Source organism: Dama dama, chromosome 9 (genome assembly GCF_033118175.1).
Source record: "Dama dama isolate Ldn47 chromosome 9, ASM3311817v1, whole genome shotgun sequence".
Classification (NCBI taxonomy): Eukaryota; Metazoa; Chordata; class Mammalia; order Artiodactyla; family Cervidae; genus Dama; species Dama dama.
In genome coordinates, this window is record NC_083689.1 from 14,085,100 (window position 1) to 14,100,437 (window position 15,338).

At 39.3% G+C, this 15,338-nt stretch overlaps 2 protein-coding genes across 6 annotated transcripts in view; one reads left to right on the forward strand and one right to left on the reverse strand.

Moving 5' to 3' along the window:
• LOC133061815 (adhesion G protein-coupled receptor E2-like) overlaps window positions 1–8,466 on the forward strand; it is a 41,447-nt gene extending 32,981 nt beyond the window's left edge. For 3 of the 5 annotated variants that reach the window (XM_061150040.1, XM_061150043.1, XM_061150044.1), the window contains 4 exons: window positions 125–191; window positions 554–645; window positions 1,644–1,812; window positions 1,897–2,046. In XM_061150040.1, coding sequence (XP_061006023.1) covers window positions 125–191; window positions 554–645; window positions 1,644–1,812; window positions 1,897–2,046 — 478 coding nt within the window. Of the gene's footprint in view, window positions 1–124; window positions 192–553; window positions 646–1,643; window positions 1,813–1,896; window positions 2,047–4,110; window positions 4,442–7,357 lie in introns of those variants that run through there. The other 2 variants (XM_061150041.1, XM_061150042.1) reach the window with 2 other exon arrangements.
• Window positions 8,467–9,544: 1,078 nt separating this feature from the next.
• Window positions 9,545–10,483, reverse strand: LOC133061632 (olfactory receptor 7A17-like). The gene has a single exon (XM_061149604.1). It carries the CDS (start codon window positions 10,481–10,483, stop codon window positions 9,545–9,547), a length of 939 nt encoding a protein of 312 aa, XP_061005587.1.
• Between the last annotated feature and the right edge of the window lie 4,855 nt (window positions 10,484–15,338).

Below are 15,338 nucleotides of genomic sequence, written 5' to 3' on the forward strand. Positions count from 1 at the left end.
AATAACTATGATTAATAATAATAAAGGAGTCAGGAAAGACTTTGAGGAATGAGAGATATGTTCATCTATCAATTCTTTATCCACAAAGGCTAATATACTCTTGATTCTCAACCACCTCTCTTAGATGCTGGCTCAGCACAGAAAAAGGATTTGTATGGACATTTCTTGGCCCTGTCTGCACCATCTTCTTTGTGAGTAATGGATGACATCAGAGGATCTTTCCTCCCTGGCTGAGGGTAAATTAAAAGCACAAGCAAAAAGAAGGCTACGGACAGGGTGACCAATTATTCTTGTTAGCTCAGGAGTGAGAGGGTCCCAGGATGCAGAAATTTCCATTTTAAAACCAGGAAGGAGCATTTCCTTAGACATGGCACTCTCCGTGTTTAAACATGTAAATCCCCATGCAAACTGAGTTACTGGGTGTCCGGTCTGGTTTTCTATGACTGTTACGAAATACAAACCCTTCCTACCTGCTGATTTAGATGTTGGATGAGCCACAAGGAAGGATTAGCAGATGTGGATGCACTTAATACCACTTGTGATGTTTCTGCAGATTAATTTAGTTTTCTTCCTGATAACATTCTGGATTGTGAAAAAGAAGCTCTCCTCACTCAACAGTGATGTGTCTACTCTCCGGAAGACTAGGTGAGATACATCAGAGGTACACATTGCCACCCTATCCGACCGCAACCCCTCAACCCCGCACCATTAAAAAACATGGTCCAGGAGCAAGGACATAGAGTTCCAAGCTCCTGATGTCCCTTCACAGGGTATCAAGGGGACTTGAGAGGAGGAGTTCAGCCACCCTTCTTGGAAGCTCGAATACTGTTTTGTTGCTGATAGCCAAGTCAAAAATATTCCATTCATCTTTAACCCAAGAATGGAACTATCTTAGCTACTGAGGAAATTGATTTTGTTCTGAAAAACAGTATTACCACCATGACCCTATGAGAAAAGTCCTGAGAATATGTATATCCTTATAAATCGCTTACATACCTGACACAGGCCCCAGCATGCCCTTTCATGCCCATGTCTTTACTCATGTTTGTCCCGCTACCCTCATCTGCCCTGCTCTTCCTGGTGAATTCAGGTTGATCATCCACATATCATATCTTCTAAGAAGCCAAGGATATCCTTTTCTTTCTTTTCACTTACACAGAATGAATTGTCTGACAAAGCTTGCTCTGGGTCAATTCATGGAGATGAAAAACGATAGGGGCATCATTGGAGGGACCAGGGCAGAGGGACCTTCAATTTCACAACTATAATTGACCATTTGTATTTCTCTTCCCACTAGGTGGTAAGGTTTGTGAAATCAGAAATCTTGCCTTTGTTATTTTTAATGCACAGGACCAGCACAAAGCCATGTGCACAGAGCATCCACAGTAATATTAGTTGATTGAAACTGGGAATATTCATCCTATTACTGAAAGCCACATTGTGAAGTTTCACTACCAACTTCAGTCTAAGATAATATGCCATTCCAGAACCAAAAAAAAAAAGAAAAATTCTTTTAGATAATCGTTCACAGTAAAGGTCAGGATGGCCACAACTTAGTCACAGGCATTCTTTGAGTTGAAAAGAGATGGACTTGACTGTGTTGATCAGGGTGCATTGTGAACCTTTTTTGTCCTCCTACTCAGGATGCTAACATTCAAAGCCACAGCTCAGCTCTTTATCTTGGGATGTACATGGTGTCTGGGAATCCTGCAGGTGGGACCAGCTCCACAAGTCATGGCCTACCTCTTCACCATCATCAACAGTCTGCAGGGTTTCTTCATCTTCCTGGTGTACTGCCTCCTCAGCCAGCAGGTACCACTGTCTAACTCCTGCTTAGACTCTTCTCATCCTCATTTGTCTCTGTGAGCTGATTCAGAGCATGCTTTGTCTCTATAGGTGCAAGAGCAATACAAGATATGGTTCAAAGGGATCAAGAAAAAGAAAACTGAGTCTGAGGAGTACACACTCTCCAGCAGGGCCATGTCGGAACCCTCTAAACACAGTGAGGTAAGAGCATGCATTGCCTCAGAGCACTTCACTGATTGATTCATTGAGCAGTACATGCCTATCATACTGGACAATTGGGTGTAAAGCAGGTGATAACTTACGATGACTCACACTGGTTTACATCTAAACTCACTCAGGACGTTCCTCTGTCATGAAAGAATGTCTTCCTCTTACTTCTGCTCATTGCATTTCTTTTTTTTTTTTTTCCCATTTATTTTTATTAGTTGGAGGCTAATTACTTTACAATATTGTAGTTGTTTTTCTCATACATTGACATGAATTAGCCATGGGTTTACATGTATTCCCCATTCCGATCCCCCCTCTCACCTCCCTCTCCACCCGATTCCTCTGGGTCTTCCCAGTGTACCAGCCCTGAGCACTTCCTCATGCATCCAACCTGGGCTGGTCATCTGTTTCACTCTAGATAGTATACATGTTTCGATGCTGTTCTCTTGAAACATCCCACCCTCACCTTCTCCCACAGAGTCCAAAAGTCTGTTCTGTACATCTGTGTCTCTTTTTCTGTTTTGCATATAGGGTTATCATAACCATCTTTCTAAATTCCATATATATGTGTTAGTATCCTGTAATGGTCTTTACCTTTCTGGTTTACTTCACTCTGTATAATGGGCTCCAGTTTCATCCATCTCATTAGAACTGATTCAAATGAATTCTTTTTAATGGCTGAGTAATATTCCATAGTGCATATGGACCACAGCTTCCTTATCCATTCATCTGCTGATGGGCATCTAGGTTGCTTCCATGTCCTGGCTATTATAAACAGGGCTGTGATGAACATTGGGGTGCACGTGTCTCTTTCAGATCTGGTTTCCTCAGTGTATATGCCCAGAAGTGGGATTGCTGGGTCATATGGCAGCTCTATTTCCAGTTTTTTAAGAAATCTCCACACTCTTTTCCATAGCGGCTGTACTAGTTTGCATACTTGCCTCTAACTGATGAAATTCTCAGCATAGAGAAAAGAATCTTAGAGTAAAAGAAAAGGGTACTAGTGAATGAAATAAAACTCACCAGACCAGATGCAAAATACAGCACTAGGTGATTTAAAAAATTGTCAGAACAGGTATGTTGAAGCACCTGATTGCTTTCTCTGAAAAAGTGGGGGATTATCATGTCAGCACAGAAGGAGAGCTGAAACACAAGAAAACCATTTAACAAAGAGTCCAGAACACTTAATAACCAGCATACCAGAAGCAGGAGGCCACAGAGCTGGGGGATCATGATGACTGTGTAATCCAAGAGCTGACAGATGGCTACAAACCAGTCATGGGCCACTGCATTTAGGAGAAAGTAATCCAAAGCTTAAAGAGCACCAAAGAGTATAACTGGCAGAGGCAGTCTTGATAGGTTTGGCTTTGCTCTTTATCTGGACATTCCACAGCATCTTTGGAATGGACGTGGAGATGAAACAGATGTCTACAAAGAATAGGTTGGAGAGGAAGAAATACATGGGTGTGTGGAGGTGGGAGCCAGCAACAATGGTCAGGATAATGAGAAGGTTCCCAAAGAAGGTGATCAGGTACAAGAACAGGAACAGCCCAAAAAGGAGAGGCTGCAGCTCTGTCTCTTCTGAGGATCCAAACAGAAAAAAAATTCTGCAACCTGTGTATGGTTTCCTGGTTCCATGTTGCTTATGAGATTTCCAGTGACTCAGATGGTAAAGAATCTGCCTGTGATGAAGGATACCTGGGTTCAATCCCTGGATAGGGAAGATCCCCCGGAGATGGTAATGGCTACCCAGTCCAGTATTCTTTCCTGGAGAATCCCATGGACAGAGGAGCCTGGCTGGGCTATAGTCCATGGGGTTGCAAAAAGTAGGACATGACTGAGCAATCAACATACATGTTCAGAAGAATGTAATTGGCCCGCCTTCTCCTGGGTACAGCCAACTGTGTGTCAGCATTGTACCTAATTTCATCCTTTTCCTTAATCTGTCTTTCCTCCAAAAATTCTTTCCTCCAAAAAATCAAGAATCTTTCTTAGAAAGTCTCTTGATCATTAAACTTTTCTTATATTGTTTTCCCCACTGATTCCCCTAAAATTCACAAATGAAAATAGCCCATTGTGCTCTTCCATATCCCCCAGCACCTATGAAGATGCGGTGGCTCACCCAAATAATGTCATGGAAACATCCACGTTCTCCCGTCCAATTACTTCCTTGAATGGTAGACAAAATTGGAAGCTCTCCCTAAAAAAGCAAGGAGATGGAATCACTCACGAAGCCTCCATGAGATGATTGTGGTTTCTCATCCGCTTTGATGAGACAGACTTGAATATATTGAGGAAAAGCATTTGTAACTTTTTGTGACTTATGAATGTGAATTCCCATAGGATCTCATTGAGTGAAATGTTCCTTGGTGTTTTTTCTCTGATGGATGTGATTCTTACTTGCTAGGATATTAAAAGAAAGCAAATACTTGTGCCAGATTTTCCCCTTTAGGGTGTACATGGGAGCTCGAGTCATGTCTCCTATCTCACTGGACTTCTCAGAGTAGCTTACAAGATGCAGGATATCATTAAAAGTTGACTTATGTGGCTATGACATGTAATTTCTTCTTCTAAGACTTGAAGGACACAATCGAACACCTTGACTTGACACTATAGGAGCCTCACCCAAACAGATGAGAAATGTCCTTGATCTCACCTGATCCAAGAGAGAATTACTGTGTGTATTTATCATGAGGACCCTTTTAACTAACTGACAGTGCACATTAATAAAAGGGAACACCATCCACTGAGTGGGTCCATGGTGCAACAATCATTGGATGTTTGCCATGGAAAGTTTCATGGGGTCGTCACAGGTAAATCTGGTAATTTCAGTAAGATGAGGGCAAGTGAACATTAACAATCTATTATGCCACCAAGAAAGACTGAAGGTGACAAAAACCACTACAATATTGTAAAGTAATTAGCCTCCAACTAATAAAAATAAATGGAAAAAAAAAAAGATTTAAGGTGAGAGGAGAAGGGGACAACAGAGGATGAGATGGTTAGATGACATCACCGACTCAATGGGACATGAGTTTTAGTAAACTCCGGGAGTTGGTGATGGACAGGGAGGCCTGGTGTGCTGCAGTCCATGAGGTCACAAACAGTTAGACACAACTGAGCAACTGAACTGAACTCATGCCATTGAGTCATTCATGAGGCTTACAGTTAATCATATGACATTCAAGGAATTATAGTAATATTTTTAATAATAATAACATGAAAATCTAAGTCAATGACAAAGTCCAAGTTCGGAGTCAAGCAAAGGTGTTCATTTGGTAGAATACTGCCAACAACCCCCACCCACCCATCCAAATCACTGTGCTGTTTTTCTACACTATGATGGAAAATAAGTGATCAGTGTGAAAACATATCACAGAGGGATGGAATTCAGTTGGGGATAACAAAAGATGAGGAAAAACCTTTCTAAGGAGGGAATATTTAGGATATATTAGAGAACAAAAGTGATAATATAGGGTGATGACTAGTTGAAAGGGAAGAGGGAAGAGGTACACACTGGGAAGAAGCTCTGCTGGATCTTTTTTCTGTTTCTTCTCCTATTTTCTTCAGCACAGTTTAAAGAGACAAGGTAGAAACTTGTCAGTCTGACATGTCAATGTATGGGAAAAACCACTACAATATTGTAAAGTAATTAACCTCCAACTAATAAAAATAAATGGGAAAAAATAAAATAAAAATAAAAACTCCCTTGAAGCAAAAGGGAAGAATCCAAAATGTTTGGATAGAGATAAGTGACTGTGATCTATCTATTGTATTAAAAGCCATTCCCTAACCCAGTCTGGGATTCCCATGTGGCTCAGTGGTAAAGTATCCACCTGCCAATACCAGAGACACAGGTTCAATCTGTGGGTTGGGAAGATCCTCTGGAGAAGAAAATGGCAACCTATTCCAGTATTCTTGCCTGGGAAATCCCATGGATACAGGAGCCTAGCAGGCTATGGTCCATGGGGTCAGAAAAGAGTCTAACATGGTTTAGCAACTAAACAACGACAACCCAGTCTACCTTGATAAAGCACTGATTCTTTCCTTTCCTTTTTATGTTAATAAAAGTCAAGGTATATTGTTAAGATTCTAAACCAGAGTGATCTGGTGTCTATGAACTTTTAAGTGAGGGAAATAGATTGTCACCTGAGAGTCAAATGGTATAATAAATAATTATAGTGTGATTATTGTAAATTCTATGTACCCTCACTCAACCGAAAGTGCACAATTTTTATTCCTCCATTCCTAACACAGTGCCTGTCACACTTGAGATATGTGCTACAGACTGAATTGTGTCCCCTCAAAATTCATGTGTTCAAATTCAAGTCCCCAAAGTGACATGACTATATTTGGAGATAGAGCTTCTAGGAGTTGATACAGCTTTTGGGAAAATTAAATTGGAGGAAGTCTTATTCAGGCTTCAGAAGCAGGAAAGCAGGTCTCTAACCTTGCTTCTGACCTCCCTGGACACTGCTCGGACCCCATGCCTACCCACAGGCACAGCTAGTCAGTCAGCACTTTTGATAAGAAAGAGAGTGGGATGTGAGATTTTTGAGCCCCTGGAGGTCAAATCAACCACTCAAGGTTTAATGAAATCTTATGACTCACAAGAAAACAAAATTTCAAAATGGTTAAAGTAAAACCAAGGCTGCATTTTGTGTACAAACTGATGATAGTATCAGTTTGCAGCCTGGGATTATAAGTGAGAACCTCCAAAACTACAATCATAAAACTCACCATGGAGTGGATGAACCGCCCAGGAGAGGTTCCCCACTGGGGCTCCAGATTTCATTTAATGAGGGACTTTTCTTTACCAGCTGAGCCACAGGGGAAGCCCAAGGGACTTTTCAGCCCTGTTTAGTTCTGGATGTCAGTTGACCCAATTTGGTGATGTATATGCTGTTGCTTCAACCCACTCCAGTGTTTTTGCCTGGAGAATCCCAGGGACGGGGGAGCCTGGTGGGCTGTCGTCTATGGGGTCACACAGGGTCGGACATGACTGAAGCGACTTAGCAGCAGCAGCAGCATGATGTTACTTATCTCTATTGTTTCTATTTTTTTTTTCTTTAAATGACTGCATATTGAAATCAAATAATCTTCTTTAAAAATTGAAATTGTTTACTTGTGTGTAGTGAGCAGTTTATTTTGTTATCAAATCCTTTGAACCTAAAACAAAAGTAACTTACAGCAAAACAACAGGTTAAATGAAGTCATAACTGTGGTGTCATAATTTAATACACTTGGTAGCCTTATAAGAAGAGAAAGAGCTTCCTCTTTCTCTTTGCTTATCACTCTCCCTCTCTCTCTCTCTCTCTCTCTGTGTTTCCACTCTCATGAAAAGGCCATTTGAAGGCACGGTGAGGATGCAACCACGTGAAAGCCAGAAAGAGTGCTCTCACCAAAACCCAACTGTTTTGGCACCTGATCTCAGGCTTCCATCCTCCAGAAATGTGAGAAATAAATTTCTGTTAATTAGGCTGCCCAATCTCTTATATTTTGTTACAGCATCCCAAGCTGACTAATGCAATATGTAGCAACCGCTTGATGAATGACTGAGCAACATCCCTTAGACAAATTCCCCAAGGGTTCTTCAATTCCAAAGCAATGTATATTTCCATATTAGTCTCTGCCCTTAGATGAGGAGATAATATATGGTGTAAGGCAATAATATTATGTGTGCCCTGATTCTGATTTGACCCCTGGGAGAGGTTTCTTTGTTTTCTCAGAGCTATGCTTCAGGAAGAATTGTCTCCTGTAGTAGAATGTCACCCATGTAAATCATCTCTCCCCAGCTAGTCAGGGGAGCTGAAGGCATGTGTACAGAGTTGGTTTTACCTAGAGTCCAAGTTTACGCTTCCTCCAGACTTTAGGCCAACCCTGAAAAGATAAGATGTCTTCCATTATGTGCTAGAAATTGCTATCAAGAGGAAACAAAAGCTACTCTAGTGAAAATGGTTTAAGACACAGGTAGACTGGCCACTCAGAGAAGACCTTTCAGGATGTCCATTGTTTTCACTTGTCATCCTTCAAAGTCTTTCAAAACTCTTTTTAAGGCAATGTCCTCACAAATATTTGCATAAAAGATATATGATATCTCCCTCTCCTCTGAAGAATCCCTCGTGCTTCATATTCAGTATATCCTAAGCCCCTTCTTTGGCACAGGCACAACTGATCTGATTAGAATCACCTTAGCATTGGTTTTGACTATGGTATAACTTCATAGAAATTGCTTCTATTATGGGAACTTTCTGGCATTATCCATTCATAATAGATTTTTGGAATTCATTTAAATTTTCATTTGTATCTGTGGTTGGTTTCTTTTTATTGCTTAGTAGATTTCATTGTATGAATATACTACAACTTTTTTATAATTATGTATCAGTGGATATTTCAGTTTTTCCTCCATTTTGTCTACTATGAATAAACTTGTTATAAATGTTTGTGACTAAGTCTTTGTGTGGACATATGCTTTCATTTTCTTCAAAAAAACCAAGCAGAATTTCTGAGTCTTACTGTAAACATGTTAGCTTCCCAGGGGGCTCAGTGGTAAAGAATTCACCTGCCATTAGAGGAGATGCAACAGACTTGAGTTCAGTCCCTGGAGAAGAAAATGGCCACTGGCTCCAGTATTCTTGCCTGGAAAATTCTGTGGAATGGGGAGCCTGGAGGATTTAAGTCCATGGGGCTAGAATGAGTGAGATATGACTGAATGACTAAGCAGGCACACATACCCTGTAAATATGTATATATATTTTTACAAGAGATAATCAAGTTTTTTCAAAGTCTTGGGTCATTTTGTCATCCTGTGTAAATATACAAGAATTATACTAGTTTTCTATACCCCTGTATTACTTATCCATATTTTAGTGTCACAAATTCTCCCATAAAACTTAGACAATGTACACATATCAATTATCTCAAAGTTTCTGAGATTCAGGAATCTGGACATGACTAAGCTGGGTTCCCTGAGCCCTGGTCTCTCACAAGGGTACAATCTACCTGTCAGTCATTGGAGGAGAGCAGATGCAGATTATTGTAAATACATCAGTTGGTGACTCCAGTTGCTTCTCCTATTGTGGATGATATCTAGTTAAATTGGATTAACCCAAACCCTGGCCACTAGTGTACAGACTCTGATATGTCAGATGACTTGTCAACAGAAGATCATATGAAGTACAGTTACTTTCATCTGGTAGAGAAAGCATTACACAATTTCTTCATCAATCATGTATTATTTTAAGCATTACATTTCCTGTATTACATATTATACATCTGAAAACTTATGCAGTAAGTTCTATTTCCCACACTAAACCCAGAGAATATGTTAAGACATCAAAATTTTAAAGAAAATATAGGAAGAAACCATTGCTTATAATATATGAAAAATGAAAGAAACTGAACTCTGTAAATAACTTAAATTTCATATTGTCTTTCTGGTCACTGATAATATTAATCATGATTAGGATCTTTTAGGGTTTTGAGAACTGTTACTCATGAAAAAGTCTCTATCTTCAGACAAATACTTCCCTTATACTGATAATGTTTCTTTGCTGAAGAGTGTTTTAAGGGCTTGCTTTATGTCTTTGTTTTTAAGACTGTAGATAAAAGGGTTCAGCATGGGTGTGACCACAGTGTACATCACTGAGGCTACTGCAGTTGCCCTGGAGTTTTGTGTGCTAGCAGAGCTAAGATACACCCCAAGGCTTGTACCATAGAACAAGGAGACAGTTGAGAGGTGAGACACACATGTGGAAAATGCTTTATACCTGCCCCTTGTGGATAAAATTTTCAAAATGGAGGATACAATCTTAGAGTAAGAGAAAAGGATACCAGTGAGTGGAACAATAACCAGAACTCCACTTGCAAAATATATCATCAGGTCATTGAGGAAAGTATCAGAACAAGCAAGCTGAACCACCTCATAAAGTTCACAAAAAAAGTGATGAATTTCCAATTTTGTGCAAAAAGAGAGTCGCAAAATCATTAAGCCATGTAACAGAGAGTCGAGGACACTCACTAACCAGGATGTCAGAAGCAGGAGGTCACAAAACTTAGGGTTCATGATGATCATGTACTGCAGTGGGTGACAGATGGCTGCAAACCGGTCAAAAGCCATCACAGTCAAGAGGATGTTGTCTAATATCCCAAAAAGCATGAAAAAATACATCTGTACAATGCAGCCTTCATAGGTGATAACTTGACTCTGAGTCTGGATGTTCCACAGCATCTTTGGGATGGTGGTAGAGGTGAAACACATGTCTGAAAAAGATAGGTTGAAGAGAAAGAAATACATGGGTGTGTGGAGGTGGGAGTCAGTGATAATGGCCAGGATGATGAGAAGGTTCCCAATGAAGGTGACCAGGTACATGAACAGGAAGCTCCAAAAGAGGAGAGGCTGCAATAATACCTCTTCTGAGAGTCCCAGGAGGATAAATTCTGAAATACTGGTTTGGTTTCCTGGTTCCATGTAGTCAGTGAAACTGCAGAAATGGAAACAGGAACAGTGCAAATTTAGCTAAAAGAAGCCATCAAGAAATTAACGGAGAAGGAAGCAAGACGTTCTGCAGTAGGTGAATGGATAAGTAAACTTAGGCACATCCAAACAATGCACGCGACTTTATTTTTCTGGACTCCAAAATCACTGCAGATGGTGATTGCAGCCATGAAATTAAAAGACGCTTACTCCTTGGAAGGAAAGTTATGACCAACCTAGATAGCAGAGACATTACATTACATTAAAAAGCAGAGACATTACTTTGCCAACAAAGGTCCGTCTACTCAAGGCTATGGTTTTTCCAGTGGTCGCGTATGGATGTGAGAGTTGGACTATAACGAAAGCTGAGCACCGAAGAATTGATGCTTTTGAACTGTGGTGTTGGAGAAGACTCTTGAGAGTCCCTTGGACTGCAAGGGGATCCAACCAGTCCATCCTAAAGGAGATCAGTCCTGGGTGTTCATTGGTAGGACTGTTGTTGAAGCTGCAACTCCAATACTTTGCCCGCCTATTGCAAGGAAGAGCTGACTCATTGGAAAAGACCCTGACGATGGGAAACATTGAGGGCAGGAGGAGAAGGGGAGGACAGAGCATGGGATCTCAAGAATGAGCCAGACATGAAGCAGGGAACTTTACAAGTCTTCTATGTGCATGAAAAGAGAAAGAAAATACAGAGAAGGAAAGAGAAATGAAATTGACAAAAAGGGAGGAAAAGAAACAAAAGACTGTATTCCACTGAAAGAAGAAGTGATGGGGAATCACCTTCTTTGGGTAATAGCAGTATTATACATCTATCTTATAGCTCCCTGAATGCCCTCAATATGTGCTCAGGGCTGGTGCACTGGGAAGACTCAGAGGGATGAGGTGGGGAGGGAGGAGGGATGGGGGATCAGGATGGGGAACACATGTAAATCCATGGCTGATTCATGTCAATGTATGGCAAAAACCACTACAATATTGTAAAGTAATTAGCCTCCAACTAATAAAAATAAATGAAAAATAATAATAATAATATGAATATCCAACTAGATAAATATTTTCAATCTTTATGACCTACAATGATTCATAGCCTCACACTACCATTTATTCTCACACTACTTTTATCTGTTTAAATAAAGATCAATAAATAATTTTAAATACATATAATAAAATTGATAGAATTAAAGCAAAACATTTTAAAGTTTTTTTCTCCCGAAATTCAGTGACCTGGGAAAATGTTTTGATAGGTGAAATAGTTATTTTTAAATTATTGCTGAAATGAGAGTGAATTTTAGCAATAATTTCAGAAAGAAATTATTTCAATTCCCTACAAAGTTTCCAGAACGTAGAAGCAGTTAGGATACTTCCTAATTCATTCTGGAAAGCCAACCTTAACTAACAGAAAGCTAGGTAGACATATTACAAGAAAAGAAAAGTGCAGATCAATATAACTCGCAAATATAGGTACAAAAGTCCTCAACAAAATATTAGCAAGTCAAAACAAACAATAGAGGGAATTTTATAACAAGACCAAGTTTATTCCAGGTATGCAGGATGGGTGCAAAATTTGAAAATAAATGTAATCTATTCCTTCTTTCAGTTACCAATAGTGTTAACTTTAAATTTTGTTAACAATCTCATGTCAATTTTTAAAATACTAATGAGAAAATCAATTTAATATACCATGTCAACTAGCTAATAAAGAGAAATCATATCAATTGATGCAGAAAGAGCAGATGACAATACCCAAAACACATTAATAATAGTAATAATAAAGCCTATACTCAGTAGATTGAGTATAGGAACTTCCTCTGTTTTATAGAGAACGTGTGACATAAAGCCAACAACTAAAAATCCTACTTGATGGTGAGAAAGTGGGACAGAGCCCTCTCACAAAAGTTACCTCAGGATGCATCATATACTTAAAACACAAAACCATAAGTCATCTAGAAGAAAACACTGAGGGAAATCTAGAGTGTCTTTGATTTGATAATTAGCTTTTAGACACAGCACCAAAAGAATAATTCATGAAAAAATAACTTGTCTTTCATTTTTTTTAATCTGCTTTGTAAAAGTCACTAAGAGTGACAATAGACAAGCAACAATCTTAGAAAAAGTACTTGAAAAACCTGTGTCTAATAAAGGACTTGAATCCAAATTATACATAGAAATCATAAACTCAACAGTAAGAAAACAAGTAACCCAGTTTAAAATGACACCACTGCAGTGACTTAGCAAGAAGAAAGGCAAAGACATCTCACCAAAGAAGAAACACTGATAGCAAGAAAGCTTCTGGAAAAATGCACAGCATCTTTTATCATTAGATAATTAGAACAACAACCGATATACACCAATTAGAATGGCTGAAAACAAACAAACAAACAACAAAAACTCAACAATACCAATAGACAAGCATGTGAAGCAATACAAACTCTCATTCATTGCCAGTGGGATTAAAAAATAGCATAGCCACTTAGGAAGACACTTTGGTAGATTCTTCTGAAGTTAAATATAATCTTACCTTACAATCCAGTAGTTTAACTACTAGGTATGTGCATGCCTACATAGTCATTTGTCATTTCCTACTATTTGTGACCCCATGGACTGTAGCCTGGCAGGTCCTCTGTCCATGGGATTTTTCAGGCAAGAATAATAGAGTGGATTGCCATTTCCTCCTCCAAGGTATCTTCCTGACACAGGGATCAAACCCACATCTCCTGCATTGGCAGGCAAATCCTTTACCACTGTGAAACCTGGGATGTACAACTAAGGTATATACCCAACTAATTCAAAAACTTATGTCCACACACAAATCTGCTTTCAAATGATTATATCAGCTTTATTCGTGGTCTCTAAAGTTGAAAGCAACCAAGGTGCCCTTCAATTAAGTAAATGTATAAACACACATTGGTACATCTGTACAAATGAATAAAAATAAATTAGTGATAAAAAACTAGTGATGAAAATAAATTAGCAAGCCATAAAATGGCATGGATAAATCTTCTATGCTTGTTTGTAAATGAATGAAGTCAGATTGAAAAGTTAAGATTGTATGACTCTGAGGAAGAACTGGTTGAAAAATTAAAAGACAAAGGATTTTTCACAGCAGTGAAACTATTCCATAAGATACTGTCATTGTGAACATGTGACAGTATGTATTTGTCAAAATGCATTAAACTTAACTCTCCAAAGAGTAAATATCAATGTATACAGATAAACACATCAGTTAGAAGGTTAAGGGAATTCCAGGATGGAACACAGATTGTGGAGAAAAAAATCTAATTGTATTCAAACAAATGAAACACCTTCTCTGAAGGAAGAAGGGGAAACAGCGGTGAACTTAGTATTACTGGAAATGAGTAGAGATTATAAAATTAAAGGCAAAAATTGTACATAATTACTGTACTCAAATTGATAAAGTTGCATTCCACCATAATATGAATTAACAATCATGATGCTCCTATCGGTGTATACTGGAATGGAGCAGTTAGGTAAATGGATGATAGATGTGGAAGCCCAGAATCTCACTACTGCAGTGGTTTTTGCACATAAGAAAGGGGAAGGATGGTAATAAATTTGAGACATAAATACACAGGTTATATATATGTATATATAAGCAGGTATGTATATATACATACATACACAGATTGGTATAGGGCTTCCCTGGTGGTTCAGAGGTAAAGAATCTGCCTGCCAATGCAGGAGACCTGAGTTTAATCCCCAGGTCAGGAAGGTACCCTGGAGGAGGGCATGGCAACACACTCCAGCATTCTTGCCTGAAGAGTCCCATGGACAAGAAACCAACCAGGCTACAGTCCATGGGGACCCAGAGTTGGACACAACTGAATGACTAACCATACATGCATACACACAGATTAGTATACACACATGTGTTGTTGTTGTTGCTTAGTCACTAAGTCATGACCAAATCTTTTGTGACTCCATGGACTATAACCCCCCAGGCTCCTCTGTCCATAGGATTCTCCAGGAAAGAAGACTGGAATGGGCTGCCAGTTCCTTTTCCAGGGGATCTTCTCTGCCTAGGGATCAAACTTGCATTACCTACATTGCAGGCAGATTCTTTACCACTGAGCCACCAGGGAAGCCAAACACACATACATTTATCTCCTTATCAACCGAGAGGGCTAATGACTCTTGTATAAACAGACAACTGGAATCCAGATCTTGTTTTGTTTGTGTTTTGCCTGTGTTGTGTAAGATGTGGGATCTTAGTTCCCTAACCAGAGTCTTCGCTCCTCAACCAATGATCAAACCTGTGCTCCCTGCATAGGAAGCTCAGAGTCTCAACCATTAAACCACCAGGGACATCCCAATTATTGATTTCTAACACCATTCTCCAATAGAAGGAACCAGGGCTCCTTGGAGGAGTAACTATTTCTAGACCTGGAGCTGGAAAGACGAGATGAGCCAGGAGCATCTGATGGTTCCATAAAGTAAGGGAGTATTAAAAACAAAACAAAACAAAACAAAAAAAAACCTCTACCATGATGGGGATATATTATATCAGAGGGACATAGGTGCCACCTGAAAGAACTCCCAATACCCAAAGCTAGAAAATTTTGAGCAACAAGTTAAATAAAGTGGTATTGGATTATAATTAAGCATTTAAAATAAATATCCTTAAGTTCACACTGATAAAGTAAATGATAAATAATATTAATAGAGACAAATCCCTAATGCAAAAGCAATTATGTAGACACTGCACTCTCAAAGAGGTGGAATGTAAATTGTCATTCTTGAAATGGAAGGTATATGAAACAACCCTCTTACAAAGAATACAGTTTGAGAGGAGGAAAAACAGTAAATTGACAGCGAAGAAACCTGACAG